The following is an 18,849-nucleotide window of genomic DNA, read 5'->3' as shown; positions in this document are numbered from 1 at the left end:
AAAATAATTCACATTAGGCCATTAAATATAGAAGTGCAGATTACAGAAGTGCCATTAAATACAGAAGTGCAGAGTACTGAGTTATGTACACAGATGTGAGTAAGACAAACTAAATTATTTCTTCTATCTGGCTCTCAAGAAATTGCACCATAATTTATTGGTAATGTCTCTAAAGCTAACACTGCAAAGTAAAGGCAAATAAAGCTGAACTAAAAACTGTCCACTTAAAAATCCTTAGTAAGAAAAAAGTCACAGATGAATCCTTGGGCTTATTTGCATTGTCTCAGCTTGAAAGAAGTATGTAATTAGAATGAACATTGATTAAAGAATGCAAAGTCAAATAAAGTCATACTATAAAAAAGCTTCTCAAAGCAGTTTTCTCTTTAAGAATATGCAAGCTGTATAACCTGTATAGAAAGCTATAAACTGTACTAAGTCCTCTAGTTTCCTATACCCCAGGAAAGCACCTAGCCCACAGTGGGTGCAATATCTGTTGAGTGAGTATTTGTTGATAGTAAACAGAAAATATTGCATTCAAAACAGCCTCAGAATTAGTCTCCTCGAAATATTTTCAAAATAAATTTGCTTTAAAAACACCTTACCAGTGATTGATAGATAACATTAATTATGATAAAAAGGAAACTTATCAAACATTACTATTTCAAAAAAAACTTATAGTTATCACAACTTATTCTATTGTGAGTAAAACCATTAGCCCATTTTTACCCCCATGATTGCCATGTCATTTCTAAATCTTAACAGAGTGAAGTATAATGACTCTTTCATTAACTTAGAAATTCCCAGACAAACAAATTATTTCTAAGGACATTTAGTACTTGGTTAGACAATTGCAAACATATTGCCCACAAAGTATACTTCATATTTTTAGGTGTAGATCTTAACAAGTACCAAAAAAGAAGAAGGAGGACATGGGGAAGGAAGAGTAGAGAAGAAAAGAAGGTACTTTGCTGGTGATTAAGATTTGTGCTCCCAATGCAGGGAGCTGGGGTTTGATCCCTAGTCAGGGTTTTCCTGGTGGCTCAGACAGTAAAGCATCTACCTGCAATGCAGGAGGCCTGGGTTCGACCCCTGGGTAGGGAAGATCCCCTGGAGAAGGAAATGGCAACCCACTCCACTACTCTTGCTTGGAAAATCCCATGGACAGAGGAGCCTGGTAGGCTATAATCCATTGGGGTTGCAAAGAGTCCGACAGGACTGAGCAACTTCACTTTCTCTTTTCTTTCAGGGAATTAGATCCCACATGCTCTAACTAAGACCTGGTGCGACCAAATAAATAAACATTTTTTTTTTTTTTCAGAAAGAAGGAGGAGAGAAAAAAGGAAGGACGGAAAGAAAGAAAACAGTTTTAATTATTAATACATAAAGACAATTGCTTCTAAAATGATAACATATTCTTCCACCAGAGGGCAACATTTGCATGACATTTAAATGATCTCTCAAAAGCATTTCCTAACACAAAAATATAAACAAATGCAAACTTATAACACTGCTATTGGGTACTATCTTATGTAAATTTTGAAGAATACAAAATTGGATGATGATGATAATTATTTAAACAGTTGCTTATAAAACAATAATACTTAGTAAAACACAAGTAATAAATTGACTTCTTTAAAATATAAGAAGATAGAACTTTCAGAAAGGAATATATTGCTCTATGTCATTGGACTATTTTTCAGTTCATTATTAGCCTTGTAACTCAAATATAATAAAAAAAAATTTAGGGTAGAAGAAATGAGAAAATACTGTTCAACATCAATGAATAAATTAATGAAAAAGTCATAGAATTTTACATGTGGAAGGGATGATAGAGATTATGTGCAAGCCTTCATTTTTTTACAAATAAGAAAATCAGTTTATTAAAACTAAGTAACTGATTCAAAGTTGCAGGGATGATAATCAGCAGAAGCAGGATCCAAACACAGTCAGCTGATTTCACATTTCTTACTCTACACCACTGATATTCAAATTGTGATTCAGGGGTGCAGCCCTGGAAACTTGTTAGAATTGCTGCACCTCAGTCTCCACTGCAGAACTGTTGAGTTAGAATATGTATTTTAACAAGATCTTAAGCGGTGAAAAAACTACTCTAATCCATGTTCTTCTTCATCACTGGTTTCATGACTTCAGGCAAATCATTGACTCTCACTTCCCTCCTCAATAAACTAGAAATAAATTAAAAAACAAAAAATAAAAAACTGGGAATGAAATTAGCTTGAAGAATCATTATAAAGAATAAATGAGATCATGTAAATGAAAGTCATTCATAAATTATAACACGACACACATTAGTTGTAGTCAATGAAACCTCCGTTTATTGATAACAGTGCTTGGAAAAAGGGGACAATTCTCTTAGAAGAATTGTCTAATAATGCAATTTAAGGCTAAAATTGGATGGAAGATATTAAGGGAAGGTGTCCAGAGAATGAGAGACTTTTTCAGTGTCCCTAAATTAATATCATTTGTATAACTATGAATATTTCCTTGCATAAACTGAAAACTGGTGATATTAAGGTCACAAAGGTACATATTTAATGTTTGGATTTGGGGAGCATGCATGAAGAAAATATGTCAGATTAGTAACTAATATCTGGATATATGTCTCTTATATTGGGTTTAGCTATTAACCTAAGAATAGCCTAAATGTTAACAATTCTTGTAATTTTCACATACAACATTTCCCCCTTGTTTATGAATTTGCTCAAGATGTCCCCTCAGCTAGGATCGCTCTAAGTGCCACCATCTTCCCCCACCCAATTTCCTGGCCTGTCATCATTTTTATAGGACTAAATTTCTCTTCAAGTATTAAAACAGACAAGGAAACATCACGTCCTGAAATATTTTCTGTACACTTTCACTTCCAGGCTGGGTTACTTAACTTGTCCAGTTTCACCCATAAGTAGTTATAATTATATTTATGTGTCTATTTCCCATACAACTTGTAAGATCTTTCAGGGAACAGTCCCAGAACCTAGTGAAATTTTGCGCATTAAACAATTATCTTTAAAATGAATAAATGAATATTAGAAGTAATTCTGATTAAACACTTACCCTTTCATTAAGAGAATGGAGAAGAGAGCCAAATGACAGAGATTTCAATGAGGTGAATGTAATTATTTTACACCACAAACAATGCTTTTGTGTTGGATTTGTGTCTCATATATATGAGACTCAGCAATCAGGTTTGCCAGTGATTTAGATCTTTAGTCATTTGGCCTGAAACTTAGGCGGGAATTCTTAGAAAAATCATTTTTTTATCACCATCCTAACTTCACAGTTATTTATAGGACTTCTATTTTGTATATAATTTTCTAGAATTTCAAGATCACTGAAATCCCTAAATGAATTAAATTTAATGAATTTGGTCATGAAAGATTTGGAAAACATAGATACTTTGAAAAGCACTAGATGAGTCAAGTCCTGATGAGCTGGAAGAAGGTAGTTTGTTTGGAAGAAGATAGTTTAATGTTTCCCCCCTTGTTTTTATAGTTGATCACTTTTGGGGATGGATACTGTTTTGAGGCATTCCAGAGTTTTAGGAAAATCTTGTTTAGTATACTAATAGGAGATATATATAATATATATAAATACACATCAAAATAAGAGAAAGATGTCCCCAGTATCCTTTTCTTTATTATAATTCATAATAAAATATAATTTGATAAATGTTAAATTTAATAATAGCAGATGGCTTCAGCTACTTTTGAAACTTCAGCTATTTTCCCACTATCTATTCAGTACATGCATGTTCATTGTATTATTTGGCCTATTTGGGGAATATTCTTACCTGATTTTGTATTTAGATCCATATTTCTGAGATTTGGTACCAGACTCCCTAAGAAAAATCTACTCCCCCTGTTGGTTTAAAGGAAATTCAAGGATTTTGACTTTGAGAATGTAGTTCAAGGACAATCTGTTTTGTAACTATTTGCCTGAATTATATCTAAGAGGTTTGTGATTCACGTCAAATGCATTAATAATTAACATTAATCTTGCATAGTTTCCTCACTTTGCTTAATGAAATAGATTCATTGGTGCTGAACTTACATACCTGAGAGCAAATGTCTTTCACGAATGTCTCTGTAATTCTGCTTTAGAAGAAGATGTTACAAAATTTAAAAAAAATTTATTTGAAAAGATTGTAAGTAATTTTAAATAAATCTTTAAAATACATCAGCGATAATTTGTTAAAAAGTACAAGGTGTAGCCACAAATGTCCTCATACATTGATATTTTAGTAGTGTGTGTGCTGAAAATTAGTTAAAAGTAAAGAAGCATACAATTCCAAGGAATTTATATTAAACTGCTTGTTTTTTATTTAACCAAGATCACTGAGGAACAACTATTCTCTTTTTAAAAAAAATATTTCTCTACTCTCTCTCTCTCTCTCCCCCTCTCTGCCTTCTTCTGTCTCTATTATCCCTCTTTCTTGCTTCCTCCTTCTCTTTCTTCCTTTCTACCTTTTTGTTTTCTCTTACCTATCAGGGGTTAAAGCAAAACACATGAGCAATATAATTATGCAGTTTGTGTGCATATAATTTATATTCAAGGGAGCCCAGGTGCCCCAAATTCCACAAAAATAAGTAAAATATGTTGTAATCTTCCTTCCCTGAAACAGTCCGAGTTGGCATCAGCATGCTGGGTAAAATGTAGCAAACTGGAAGTAACTTGTCAATTTTTAATAAAATCTTTCTCCCTTGCAGAGCTAAATGCACCATTCTCCCTGCAAACCCTGGCGATGATGACATCTTCTCACTTGGTTTCCATAGCATCCATTCCTGAATCTCCAGTGTGGTCCTTGGTCAGGGCCATCCTTCCAATTCCCTTCCCCTAGAAAGTTGGCAACCTGACCAGCCAAAAGAAACCGCCCCTTTTCCTGAGACTTACTCTGTCCGTGGTGCTGAACCATTTTGCCAAGAAGCGCCCAGACGGGCGCTGTCAGCGGTGCTGAAAAAAATCTTCCCTGACGCTGCCCAAATCAGAACAGTGTATCTGTTATTTACTCACGTCCTCAAACAGCAGTGAGCTTTCTCCATCTTAATTCGACTCTACCGCAGAGCAGAGTTTGCGCCGGCGTGATGGGAGGAGATCAGGGGCAAGAAGGAAAAACTAATAGCAGCATCGCTCACCTGAGACCTAAGATGCTCCCATGAGTTTCGGAAGTGCTCTGCTCCTTACAGCAAAGGCACCATTTTAAAAAGTACTATTCTTTTGACTCCGTCCTTACACAAGGGTTCTGTGATATTTCCACCCGCGTTAGAAAGGCAGAGGATTTGTCAGCAACAAGGCTTTTAAAACCGAGGATTTACATTGCTTTCGAGTGGACTGACTTCAGAACAAGGACTCCTCTGCACCCGCTCAAATACCATGGCAGTGCGTGCGCCCTTTGCCACCGGATCCTCGCCTTCCAATGAGACTTTCTGATTGTGTCTACCAACTCTCCTATTAGGAAACCCGTGGGTTGCATGCAGCTATTCTGTTGTATTCCCGTTCTCACTCTCCCTCCCCTTTCTCACTCGCACTCTAGCAAGAGGCACACCGATACCATTCTGCTGAGGAGGAAAAAAAAAAAAAAAACCTACAACTACCTTAAGCGATTAAGACAATATGCGCAACTCTCGCCTTTCATAGCGATCTCTATTTAAATCTGGCAAGAGCCGACACCAAGCTTTGCAAGAATGGAGTCGGTAAAACAAAGGATTTTGACCCCGGGAAAAGAGGGGCTAAAGAATTTTGCTGGAAAATCCCTCGGCCAGATCTACAGGTAAGGGAAAGCAAACCTATGTTTGCCTGGGACTCAGCATGAAAAAAAATCTGCAGAGCTATTTCCTTAAACCCTGGTTGCTTAGAGATTGTAATATGATCGGAAAATCTTTCTTTTTGCTCATTGCTGAAGTGAGGCTGCTCTGGAAACCTACTTATTAATTCAGGAATGTTGCACTAAATTAACCTGTCTGCTGTTTGTTTGGATGTGTGTGTGATTTTTGTTTTGGTACCTGCAGATTCTTATCCTTTCCTACTGAGGATTTATCCTTTTTACAATTGAGAAATGACCTGCACCTGTTCAAAGAGCCTTTCTTTTGTTGCTTATAGTGACACCAAATTAAATTCCTTTAATGCAGAAAAAGGAATAAAGAACACAAGCACCTAAAAAATTAATGAAATTCTAAAGAGTAGTGGCAGAAAGAAAGCTGGGTCTTAGTTTCAAAACCACTTGAGTAGAGAATCCCCCAGTGGAATCTTCCTTCTGTACTGAAGGAAGAATCAAAATATATCAATAATTGATAGTGGAAGCAGTTCCTCTTTTTAAATCTGAAACAATGTATATGTATTTTTAATTATTTGACCTCTCTTTGATGTCTATTTCTTGTGTGGGAAATATCACAGTGCTTTTAAGAAGAGCCATAATAATAACCAGCCAAATGGCTTTGGAAGTATTAGAAATGATTTAAAATTTTAAATCCTCTCTGTAGTCACTGTACTAGTTATTCTATAAATTTTACAACTTTAAATCTGTTCAAGAATATGACACAAATGCACCTTTTCTTAATAATAGGAGCAAAATCAAGAAGAAAGGGCAGAAACAAAAGGAGAAACGATTCTAAGAGAGTGCTAATCTTCAAACTTGGTAAATTGAAGCCTTTGGAAATGTACAGGAAATGTAAAGAAAATGACCAATGCACGTCCCAATTTTCCCAATCTTTCCAGCTCTGGTGGGCTTGTAGGCACCATCATGCACCTATGCGGCAGTAAATACTGCAAGGGCCCTGCAGTTCCACGGATGCCCTGGAAAGAGCTATTCTTTCCCAGCCCAACCGCCATCAGTGGGGAGTTCAGGTGCAGAGTTTAACTTTGCATATATGAGCATATGAAGCCAATGTGGAAAAAAAAGGATCTCATTAATGGAATTTTACTCTCCTAGAATAAATACATTGCTATATGCTCTAATGCTGGAATTAGACTTTAGGGATAAGTACTAACATAGCTACAGATAGCTTTATGATCTAGTCCCCAGTTTATATTTTGTAGAATTTGCAAGTCTGACTTTTTTTCCTGGTAGCTTCAAATTGCTTGACAGCTGTCTCCCAAGCTAGGTATTCTTGAAATTGATCTATTTTTTGCTTTCCCCGTGTGTATGAAAATGATTCTGTGTGGCAAGATACATGGTGGATTGGAAAACATCTGCAAATTGTAAACGGAGAGGTTCTTTGTTTAAATATCCATCTCAAAGGTTCACGATGTGTTACCCTTCACATTCCTCTTCTTTTTAATAGAAATTTCACGGATATACTGTGGACCAGAACAGCACTACCAGCTTCTAGTTAAACCATTCCATCACTCTACTTTCCCCTTCCCCCAAGGACAAAGCCCAAAGCGATTGGATCAGAGGGGTGAAATCTTGTGAAACACTATACAAGTTAAAAAAAAACACAAACAGAAACATAAATCTGGTATCTTCTACCTTGATGTGGGACATCTTCCCAGAGTTGATTTGGGGGCGCGTTCGTGTATCTGGGAATCGCATTGTCTTTAGAAACGGGCCCAGGACATTTTTCGGTGTTTGTAACTGAGATAGTAATGACGCAAGATTGTGAATAATTAATTATTCATGTTCTGGCAGTAGGAAGCTTTGGTGTCGGCCATATGCGGCGGAGGCCTTTGTTTCAAACTCGAGTAAAAAGAGGGAAAAGAGTAAGCTGTGTCACAGGAGAGTAAACGTTGAACTGGCATCCTGGGGTCAGAGGAACGAGAAGGGAGAGGGCGTGACGCTCCCGGAGCGTTCGCAGACCTCCGCGTGGGCACTGGACGGGACAGGCCTCGATCCCCGGGGGCTCCCGGGCTCATCCGGGACGGTATCCCGGCGCCTTCCGCCCGGGGGGGGTTAACTTAGACGGAAAGGAAGGGGTACGCGGGTGCAGGAGTGTGCCTGGGCCCGCCGCCGCCGAGCAGCCCTCGGGAGACTGGAGGCCTTAGGAAAGCGACTCGGGTAGAGCGCTGCGTTTGGGAGGCGTCCACACAGGTGCTGAGAAGACGCCGATCGGGTCACCCTTCCTTTCCAAAGTGCAGACCCTGAAAGTCAGGCCCAGGCGGTGGATGTGAATGAATCAGGCACTGTGGGGTGAATCCCCGAGGGAAGGGGGATTGGCTGCCAGAGGATAAAATATTGAAAGTTTAAGAGATGTGGCCGCGGGGAGCGAGCCCGGGAGCCCCTGAAGTCTGGTGTGGCCCCAGCTCCCTAACTCCTGAGGATGGGGAAGGCGGTCAGGGCCCCCCGCCCCCAGATCTGACGGGTTCCGGGAGCGGGGAATGGTCCCGGCGTCAGGGGGTGCCTAACCCCCCGCGTCCTTGCCTCCCCACGCTGTGCCGCGCAGGGTGCTGGAGAAGAAGCAGGACGCCGGGGAGACCATCGAGCTGACGGAGGATGGGAAGCCCCTGGAGGTGCCTGAGAAGAAGGCGCCTCTGTGTGACTGCACGTGCTTCGGCCTGCCGCGTCGCTACATCATCGCCATCATGAGCGGCCTGGGCTTCTGCATCTCCTTCGGCATCCGCTGCAACCTGGGCGTGGCCATCGTGGACTTGGTCAACAACAGCACCATCCACCGCGGGGGCAAGGTTATCAAGGAGGTACGCGACGGCTGGCCCGGGGGTGTCGCAGACCACTTCACCTGCTGGAGCCGAGTGCGGAGGGCGTGGTTGCCCCTCGAGGCCCCCTCTAGCCCTGCCCTTCTAGCTGGGGCCGAGGCAGTGTTACCGATCCCTGTTCACGTTGGAGCACGCCGCTTCTGTTCTGTGGGTCTTCTTTTTCTCCCCAGCAATGTGGAAAATAGTACCGAGCTCAATAGTTTCTTGAGGATAGAGATTTCATACAAGGAGTTGATCCTCAATACCGTCCGCAAAATCTAAATCGAACTATTTTTCTTTTACCGGAGGAATAGAGCAGCAGATCAGTTATTATTTCCCCCAACTCCCTGCAATTCTCGCCCAACATTCTTAACCCTCACAATGAAACAAAACCGAAAAACAAATCAAAGCAATTGTGCACCCATATCGACAGTTTTAGCCAGAGGTCTTTAGGAGCCGCCCTGACCGGCGGACAAAGAGGAGCTTGACAGGCTCAGGTCAACGGGAATCCAGTCCCGCCCGCCCGCAATCTTACGCTGTGCGTTGAGTGGTGCCTAGAGAGAGGGTGGGAAGAGGTCAAAGTCAAGGTCACAGATGCCCGCGGGTCCGGAGACTTCCTGTCTAGAGACCTGAGCGAATTTAAGTCGGGCAGAGCAAGGGCTGGGGGTTGGGATGATAAATTCGGGATGAGCTGTGGATGGGAGACTGTGAGAGCTGATGGGCCCTGGGTTATTCTTGGAGATCCTGCGAAGGGCGTTTGGTTTCAGAATTTTATTCAAAGGGGCAGAAAAAGGGTCTCCAGTTGCCCACACCGAATAAGGGCTCTTTCCTCTTTCCGTGCGGGTAGTTAGCCCCAGGTTACTGCAAGGTTCACCTCGGATGGCAAGTCACGCTGGCGAGGGCGGAGTTAGGCCCGGACCTTCAGACACACCCCTCTCCTGCACTTCAGATTACCCCTGAGCGCCACCTCCGTCTCCACTGACTCCCCCGGTTTCCCTGGGTTTTCTGAATCTTTCTGACCCAGGCCCATCCCCACTTTGCAGGGGGATCCCCACCATCCTTCCCACTAGCTCCTCCGACTTCCGCGCGTTCCATCCCAAGCTCCCCACACCCTCTTCCCCAGCCTCTTCCCAGTTGGGTTCCATTCTCCCAGCGATTCCACCGCTGCGGCCGAACAGGTCGGCCTCGGCTAATGTACCCCGGCCAGGTGTCTCTGTCCTCCGCCAGCGAACAGCATCTCCTCGCGGAGAGTCCTCACTTCCCAAACTCCAGCCCTGCCGGCTCGTCCTTCACAGAGGCGATCCGACCTGCCAGGCAGTCGTCGGGGAGCAAAGTCGAGGCGCCCAGCTTCGCTATGAATCCATTTCAAACGAGCACGGTTTTTCAGTGAAAAGAGGCGTCTCTTCTCTTTAAGAAGGTATAGATTTAATTTTGTTAGGAAACGAACATTAAGCCATCCCCACGACCAGAAGTCAGGGAGTACCTCGGGCGGCGAGGGCCGTTCGGCCGAGAACAACTGATCGTGAATTTCCAGCCCAAAGCCCTGACTAAACGATCTCCCTCCACCTGTTTGTTTTTTCCCTACTCCCATAGAAAGCCAAATTCAACTGGGACCCGGAAACCGTAGGAATGATCCACGGTTCTTTCTTTTGGGGCTATATCATCACCCAGATTCCGGGCGGCTACATCGCTTCTCGGCTGGCAGCCAACAGGTAAAGCTCCGGGGCCCGACGCGGGCGCAGAGAGGTGGGACTTAACACCCCCCGAGGGGCAGCGGAAGCTGGGGGCCGGGGCGACAGCTCCGTGGGACTGGGGAACTCCTGGACGAGGTCTCCTAGTCCCCTGAAATCCACTCTCGGGGCTGGAACACGGTGCCTCCTTCCAGAATAAGGCGCCCTCAAGGATGTGGGTGCAGGTTACCGCCGCCCCCTCCCAGCGCGGGCGTCACGGGCTTCTGGTAAAATGGTCGACGTGCCCCGAGGCCTGATAGGTGCTGAGGCCGGCCGGGGAGCCGGGCTGCGGAGACGGTGCCGCCCCGTGCACAAAGGATGGGGGCGTCACTGCGCGCCGCTCCGCGCATCCCTCGGGTACCACGGCCCGGTGACCTCCCGGCGGGGCGCATCGAAAGCCCGCCCAGATGGTGCTCTGGGTCTGCCGGATTTGTTTCTATGGAGCCAGGCGGGATTTCAGGCGCCCCGGGTGCGATTCCACCTGTTAATGAGCTCGGCGGAGTAGGGGCGGGGTGGGGAAGGCGCTCAGCTGCGTCTAGCGGCCTCCAGCCTGGCTGCGGCGGTGACGGCGGCCGGGGTCCTAGCGCCAGCCCTCAAGCGTGCCCCCGCCGGCACCTGCAGAGGCACCCGGAAATGCGAGGCACGGCTGATGGGGTGGGGGTGTCAAGGAGCATAGCCTGGCCCTCCGACGGTGAGAAAGAGCTTCATTTGCTTCACTCTGTGCATAATGATAGACAAAACTAAGTACTCCTTAGATCTAAGTGTTAAGCTGAGAAAGAACAGATGCCCTCGCATTTCCTGGCATTGCTGCATTGTGGTTGGTGGTTTAGTCGCCAAGTCTTGTGGAACTCTTGCAACTCCATGGAGTTAGCCCGCTAGGCTTCTCCATCCACGGCATTTCCCAGGCAAGAATACAGGAATGGATTGCCATCCCCTTCTCCAGGGATCTTCCCAACCCAGGGATGGAACCCGGGTCTCTCATATTGCAGGCAGATTCTTTACCCTCTGAACCAACAGGGAAATCCATTTGCTGCATAGAGACCCCAAATAAAGATTTGGGGTCTTCTTTCAGGGCCTATACCTAGGACTTCACCTCTCTCCCTCCCCACCAAAGGTTAAGTTTTCCTGGGAAGTAATCTAGAACTGGGCACCTCTCTGGTCTTGATCTCCTCTCTGCTTCCCGAAACTGGTCTCTCATCCCTCAGGGATGTCTCCCAAGCCCCTTCCCTGCCTTTTGTTACCTACAGCCCCATTCAGGAGAGCTGTTTTCCTGCCCCAAATTTCTCAGTCATCTCCAAGGCCTAGGAAGAGATTCTTGGGAATTTATTTTAGGCTTAATGCCCCTAGGGTGCGGATTTTTGTCCTCAAAATGTTAAGAAGAGAGTGCAATAGACTAGAAATAATGCCTCTTGAATACTGTCTTTACCCTAACATTGTGATGGCTAACACTCAGGCCCAACAGGATAAAAAAATAAATACTTTTAAAAATGGTATCAGTTTAAACTGAAAATTATTAACTGTGTAGAGAACCCTATTTTATGGATGGAAGTGTTGACATAAGGCAGAAAATTTAAAGGAATATTTTCTTAAATATTACTGGCGATAAATATGTTACATTTTGACTTTTCTATCCCTAATGCAGTGCCAAGAATTTTTTCCTAAAAATATTTTCCAAAACAAAATAACTTCCCAGAAAGATACCCCAAACATACGTATATAAAATATTTTTCACTTCAGTGGAAAACCATGCATCAATTGATAAAAAAAAAAAAAAAATGGAAACGCAATAAAAGGTGAAATAAAAATATAATGGCTATGCCTTTAAGTTTTTTTCAGAGCCAAAACCTTCAGCTTGCCAAATGTTAAAATGCTAACATTTTCCTGCCAGGAAAAAACATCAGGGATGCTTTAGCTTTCACTCTTTCTAACACTGGGAGGTCAGTAAACAGGTTTTTCTAGGTTTAAAAAAAATGCAAGCTTATTGCTATCACTTGTGTCCTGTCTAGTAAAGAAAAGACTGATGCTGACTCAGGTTCTAATTTATTTGAAGATTTTCCTCAAGAGAAAATGTCCTGAAGCTTAGAATTTTTATTTGGATCCAAAACCACATTATCTTTAAGTAGATATTTAGGAGAGAGAAACATATGTATTTTCATATACAATGCTTTGTGTTCTCCAAGGCTGAGAAAACAAAGTCAAAATTCATTGTAAAATATTGTGAACAGAGAAGAAAGTGAACCTGTTCACTTTTTAAGATTTTGATTATCTGCTTTATTTTTAATATTTTTTAAAATATTATTAAAAGCATACAATGAGAAATACACACTGGAAACCTCTTGTGAAAACAGGTTTAAAAATGTATAACATTTCCTTTTCTGATTATAAATGTGTTACATATCAAATAGAAAAAGTATACTAAAAAGAAAGGACAATAAAATTCATACATAACTTAATCACCCAGAAACACTTGGATTAACTAGTTTGGTAAATGTCCAATTAGTTCTGTACATGCTACATAGAATTTTATCTTAGAAGACTTTTTTAACATAAAGTTTAAAAAATTTTTAGAATTGGCTTGAAAGATGTATGTTTCCATTTTCAAAACAGCAAAGGCAACACAGCAAGACCAGTTTTCCACCTGCAAGCATTGTGCACCCATTCTGCCTTCCCTACAGACCATTTAATAATAGAACAAGCTTTCCCTTGAGTGGGATGCTGGGGACAGAGTCCTTCCCCTCTTGGTGTAAAAAAAGCTCTCTTTGGAAGTGTTTGCCATCACTGTTGTGGGTGGAACTGGAATAGAGGAACTGACTCTCCTGGAGACAGCTCCCCTAGAGAGAAGGGCTTCTGGTTACACCTCCTGGCAGATTTCTCAATGAAAAACAAACAGCAATGATTTGGCTTCTCCATTTTATGAATTAAGCAAAAACAGCCCCAATCTTGGTCAGAATACAGATTTCTTGGTTCTTTTTCTGGTCCAATTCTCAGTATTGCTTTTCTGCTCATTGAGAAGAGGAGGTAGGGGAGTTGTGGGGGGAAGAAAACTGGGTCTCCAGGAAAGCTCCTGAATCATTATTTTCTTTACCTTTCCTTAAAGGGCTATTGCACACCCTGGACAGGAGAATTTAGTCAACTCCCTCTTCAGAGAGCTTTAAAGTGGGGAATCAAAGGAAGATTTCTTACAAAATCTGTACTGTTTTTCGCTGAGAAGATATTTAATACAGTGATTAAAAAGTATTGGGGGAAAATCAATTTTGTCTTTAAACAATAAGATGGTAGGGCTTATGGTAACTCAAATACAAATGTGAAATTACTAAAAACTATCTTGATCTTGCATTTAGAGTGATGAGGAGCCTGGTCAATGACTTAATGGAAGAAACAACAAAATTTTTGCAAAGACATAACCAAAGAAGGTCAGATTTATCAAAGAAAGTTTGGTCAACATTATGTTTTTAGTGGATGATGTTGTATTCACAAAGACTATTCTTGCCTCTGTCTAGGTGGAAATATTATTTAAGCTCTATTTAAAAACATTCCCTATTCTGCTCCTGGCCTCCTGATTTCCCAACTCTGCTTTAATGTTTTAGGTAGCACTACTGCCAGCTATCTTACCAGTATTTTTCTTAGTGACCTATAACTAAGAAATAGCTGCTTTTCTACAATAAAATGTAAGCTCCGTGAGTGCAAGTAGTTTTGTCATGTATTAGCACAACTATATTTCTAGCATCTCAAAGAGCCTGGCTCATGATAGATACTTGTTGAGTAAATGAAATAAACATCTCAACAAAGTGTTTTGTACTTTAGCTATAGATTCTAAAGCCAGTAGGTTTGTGTTCAGACTTCTGAATGTACTCCTTAATAACCAAATGGCATGAAACATTATTTAACCTCTCTGAGCTTTGGTTTGTATTTCTGTAAAAGGAGTTAGTTAAACTATTTACCTGGTAGGAGTATCATGACAGCTAAATAAGAGAATATGTGTAAAATTCTTAAGCATGCCTGGTACTCAATAATTGTTGACTGTTATTTGTTTCTAATAGCATTTTATATTCAGAAAAAAATGAAAGAAAAAAGCCCTGATCATTCAGTATCATTTGTGTTTAAATTTGCCTTAAGAATTAGTAATGCAAGAAGATTATTTGTCTTGTGAAAAAAATAGCTCTTTTCTCATATTTCTGCCTTTAAAATTATTTTCCCATACACATTATTTATAGTTAAAATTATTGTTTGCTGAAAGTGCCATAAGTCTCATGTAAAGGCTTGTAAACAACTGTCTTAAAAAATACTTTTAGCCACCAGTATAGGGATTATAGAATTTCAGTATATGGAATCTTTTTGAATTCTAGCCAGGCATTATAAATACACTTAGAGAAATCCATATGTTTGAGGTTAGACTTCTCTGATGAAAATTAAAGATTATTTCCGACACCTCTATTCTTTATTCAAAGAGAGTTCAGTTCCTAATGGAACATTCTATCTTTTCAGGTATTCTTGGGTTTCTAACTTGACTTTTGCTAAAGAGAGAACAGTTCTTTATTCAGATAACAAACTGACCATTGCATGTATCTGTAGCATATAGTGAACTCCCAATAACAGAAAAAATAGAAAGTGAAGAGGAGCTAAAGAGCCTCCTGATGAAAATGAAAGAGGAGAGTCAAAAAGTTGGCTTAAAGCTCAACATTCAGAAAACTAAGATCATGGCATCTGGTCCCATCACTTCATGGCAAATAGATGGGGAAACAATGGAAACAGTGAGAGACTTTATTTTGGGGGGCTCCAAAATCACTGCAGATTATGACTGCAGCCGTGAAATTAAAAGACACTTGCTCCTTGGAAGAAAAGCTATGACCAACCTAGACAGCATATTAAAAAGCAGAGACAGTACTTTAGAGACAGGTCCATCTGTCAAAGCTATGGTTTTTCCAGTAGTCATGTAAGGATGTGAGAGTTGGACTATAAAGAAAGCTGAGTGCCAAAGAATTGATGCTTTTGAATTATGGTGTTGGAGAAGACTCTTGAAAGTCCTTTGGACTGCAAGGAGATCCAACCAGTCCATCCTAAAGGAAATCAGTCCTGAATATTCACTGGAAGGACTGATGCTGATGCTGAAACTCCAATACTTTGGCCACCAGATGCAAAGAACTGACTCATTGGAAAAAACCCTGATGCTGGGAAAGATTTCAGGCGGGAGGAGAAGGGGATGACAGAGCATGAGGTGGTTGGATGCCCTCACCGATGTGATGGACATGAGTTTGAGTAGGCTCTGGGAGTTGGTGATGGACAGGGAAGATTGGTGTGCTGCTGTTCATAGAGTCACAAAGAGTCAGACACAACTGAGCGACTGAACTGAACTGAACTGAGGGTTCAACTCATTTGATCCTCTCAGCTTATCCATTGGGAAAGGAAATGGATAATCAGGGAGGTGGTGACTTGTTCAAAGTCACAAAGAGATTGTGACTAAAACTCAGGTGTCCAGTAATACATGACCACAACCTCTCTCTACATTGAAAGTTGACATATTATAGGTTTATCACAAAATTGACTTTCAGTAGCACGTTGAGCCCTCTAGTCTCTGAATGAGTGCCTACAATCTATCATGCCCTAAATCCAGGACAGAAATCCATGAATTAGAGAGAGAAGCCTTTAGCAGCCCCCAGGGATTCTTAGATTTTTGTGGCAGGAGAAACATACTGTATTTGCATCTGTGTGTACTGGCTCCCAAATGACTTAGCCATAACACAAGTGATTCTGTTCTTTTCCCTGCAAGAGGCAAAATCCAAACTTGATAACGACTTAGACAAATAGTGTGATTTTTCTGGAGGAAAAAAACCTGATATTTGGAACTTTTTCTACTGATCCAGCCCTTTGGCAATTTAAGCTTCTAGAAGATTGTAGAGACTTGAGCATGACTGGGATAATTTAGACCCTTTGTCTAGAAGAAAGAGGTTCTTGCTTGCAACTTTAATTGATACAGCCCAGTTTGTACTACTGCTATAAAGAAGAGAGGATTTATACTTAAAAATTAGTGAATTCCAATGTATGGATTATAGAACTGCTTAGTAATGTGCATTTGCATTTATAAAAGTGGAATTGCATATACTTTAGATAAATATTCTGGCTTGCCTGATTATGAAAACTTCTCTTGTGAGAATGATTTTCAGAAAAAGGAACAAAGATGCTTTAAACACAATGCCTTCATAGTTTAAGCCCGGAAAGAAATAATTTTGCTGGTACTATTCTGTCATTTTCTTTCACAAAAATAAACTAATGAAGATATTTCTTATGATAAGCACTGGAAATAGATTCTTAAGTTTCATCACCAGACTCTCTCTCTTTCTGTGTGTCTCACCTGTCTATCATCGTTTGTCCTCTATACTTACTTAGCCATTGCAACATTGATTGCATGCAGGGGTTTCTTAACTCTTCCAATGAGAAGCATTTACAAATTCTTTTTGGTGAGAAAATAATTCAGACTGTGACTATAAAGCCTGCTGAAAAATACCACCATCTTGCTATGAGGGAACTAGTTCACAGTGATCCAGTCCTTTAGGGCCAGAGGTGACTATCTCTAGATCAGTCATCTGGCTGCCTATCAAACATCTAGCCATTCCCCCATTGTGGGCTCTATAGGTTTGGTATCTGGGGCAATGCAGAAAAGGCCGTCTTTTCTTCTGACAAAAGAAATACCCTTTCCAGGAGATGAATAGATGTATCGGGGAGGAGGGGTCCCAAAGGGTTTGCACGTGGTTTGCTGACACGGGCTTCTCTGGCCTTCCAGTCTCCTCTCCTCCCGCCCTTACTAGGTCTGGCTTCCGCTGCGGTTGCCACAGCCTACTACTGCAGTGCAGAAGCAGCCTCTGGGGGAGGGACATGATTTTGAGGGAGGAGAGTCAGGTGGGCAGCTGGTAGAATGATTCTCCTGCTGCCATATGCCACAGTTGGGGCTGTCTAATTTCTCTGTCATGAGTGATGAAGTCATTTTTACAACATAATGAGGTACCAAGGGACCCAGAGGGCTGGCTTGCGCTTGTGTATTCCTTTTTTAATTTGGGAATGGGAGCATCGGATGTGACAAAGGGAGGCACCCGAGCCCTGATTTGATTAGATTAAATCCATTAAACAGCCAGGCTCAGTCTATTCCTGCAGACCCTCTCCAAGAGGATTAGTGCCCCACCTGGGGTGAGAAACTCTAGATCCTTGTTAAGTGACAAGCCCCTGCCCAAATGGAAACTGATTGATTGATTGCAGGAAAATAGATATCATCTGTAGAAATGACAAGTCACCAGTGTTTCTGTCACCTCTTCCAGGCAAATACTTGTCGGGTGGGCTTGATGTGTGAGGTTGTTTGTGGCTATGGGTCATAGAAAAAAGAAGATGACTGGGAATTTCACAGCGAACTCACTGTGGGTCACACTGAATGTTAATCATCAGGCAGGTTGTGATGCTGTTTTCACCAACCGCATTTGCTTTTTCAGATGTTTCTGTAGCAGGGATACTGTGTGTTCCTCAGTTCTGGTTATCTGTTTATAATAGAGAACATCTTCTCTCTCTCTCTCACTCACACTTATGCAGACATGCACACTTTTCATCTTTTTTTGTCTTACAGTTTGAAATGATTGTATTCTCTTACATATAATCACTTTAAGAACACTGGAGGGTATGTGTATGTGTGTGTATAACAGAGGAGAAACAAGTAAAATGAAGTTTTAACTTGAAAATAAGCAAATCGAATTCATCTTAGTGTGTCATTTACTGCAAAGGAAATCATGAGGAAAACAATTTTAAGTAGCTTTCAAGCAGTTCATCATTCGAAAAGCAATCTTAATAAGCAAATGGCTGTTATTTCATTTCACAGATATTGTAATGATGCTCTTTGATACATTTAGAGCATGAATTAGTTTCTAATCCTGTTCTTCAGACATAGAAAAGTTAAGATTTTTTTATATTTACTTTTGCATATTTCTTTGCTTTTTTTCCTCAACCCCACAACACCAAAATTTACACCAGGAGTGGATATTTTTTAGGTAGCACATTAGTTGCCAATTATAAGGAGAAGGGCTTTAAACAGAATAAAATATAATTTTAGTTGAGGTTCCTCTTATTACTTTGAACTTCAAGTTCATCAATATTTATCTAATTAATGATGACATAGTTTGACTATTGTTAGATAAAGCAATGTTTTAGTTTAGTTCATTGCTACAAAATTAGTATAATTTGCTAGAATTTGCATTGATTGCTTATTTTTATATATAATACTGATATAAATATACTGCCTGATATTACATATGCTGATATAAATATTGTTTGATATTATTGAGAATGTACATTTACAAGTCAGAAAATTAAGCAAGTTATTTTAAAATGAAAATATATTTATTTGGGAAATGTATTTCTACAATATATTTTTATGTAAAATGTAATATTTACTTTTCTTCACACTATTCACCTTTATTTGGAAGCAGATGTGATCAGATCT

At 41.0% G+C, this 18,849-nt stretch overlaps 1 protein-coding gene across 1 annotated transcript in view; it reads left to right on the top strand.

Moving 5' to 3' along the window:
• Nucleotides 1–4,860: 4,860 nt before the first annotated feature.
• SLC17A6 (solute carrier family 17 member 6) overlaps nucleotides 4,861–18,849 on the top strand; it is a 40,588-nt gene continuing 26,599 nt past the window's right edge. Inside the window, exons 1-3 of the mRNA XM_020882653.2 lie at nucleotides 4,861–5,785; nucleotides 8,394–8,646; nucleotides 10,237–10,355. Of these exons, the coding sequence (XP_020738312.2) occupies nucleotides 5,700–5,785; nucleotides 8,394–8,646; nucleotides 10,237–10,355 (458 nt within the window). The 5' untranslated portion in view covers nucleotides 4,861–5,699. The remainder of the gene's footprint in view (nucleotides 5,786–8,393; nucleotides 8,647–10,236; nucleotides 10,356–18,849) is intronic.

Source organism: Odocoileus virginianus, chromosome 28, assembly GCF_023699985.2.
Source record: "Odocoileus virginianus isolate 20LAN1187 ecotype Illinois chromosome 28, Ovbor_1.2, whole genome shotgun sequence".
NCBI classification, from domain to species: domain Eukaryota; kingdom Metazoa; phylum Chordata; class Mammalia; order Artiodactyla; family Cervidae; genus Odocoileus; species Odocoileus virginianus.
Note: the sequence above shows the minus strand (reverse complement) of the source record. Positions and strands in the feature narration are given on the sequence as shown.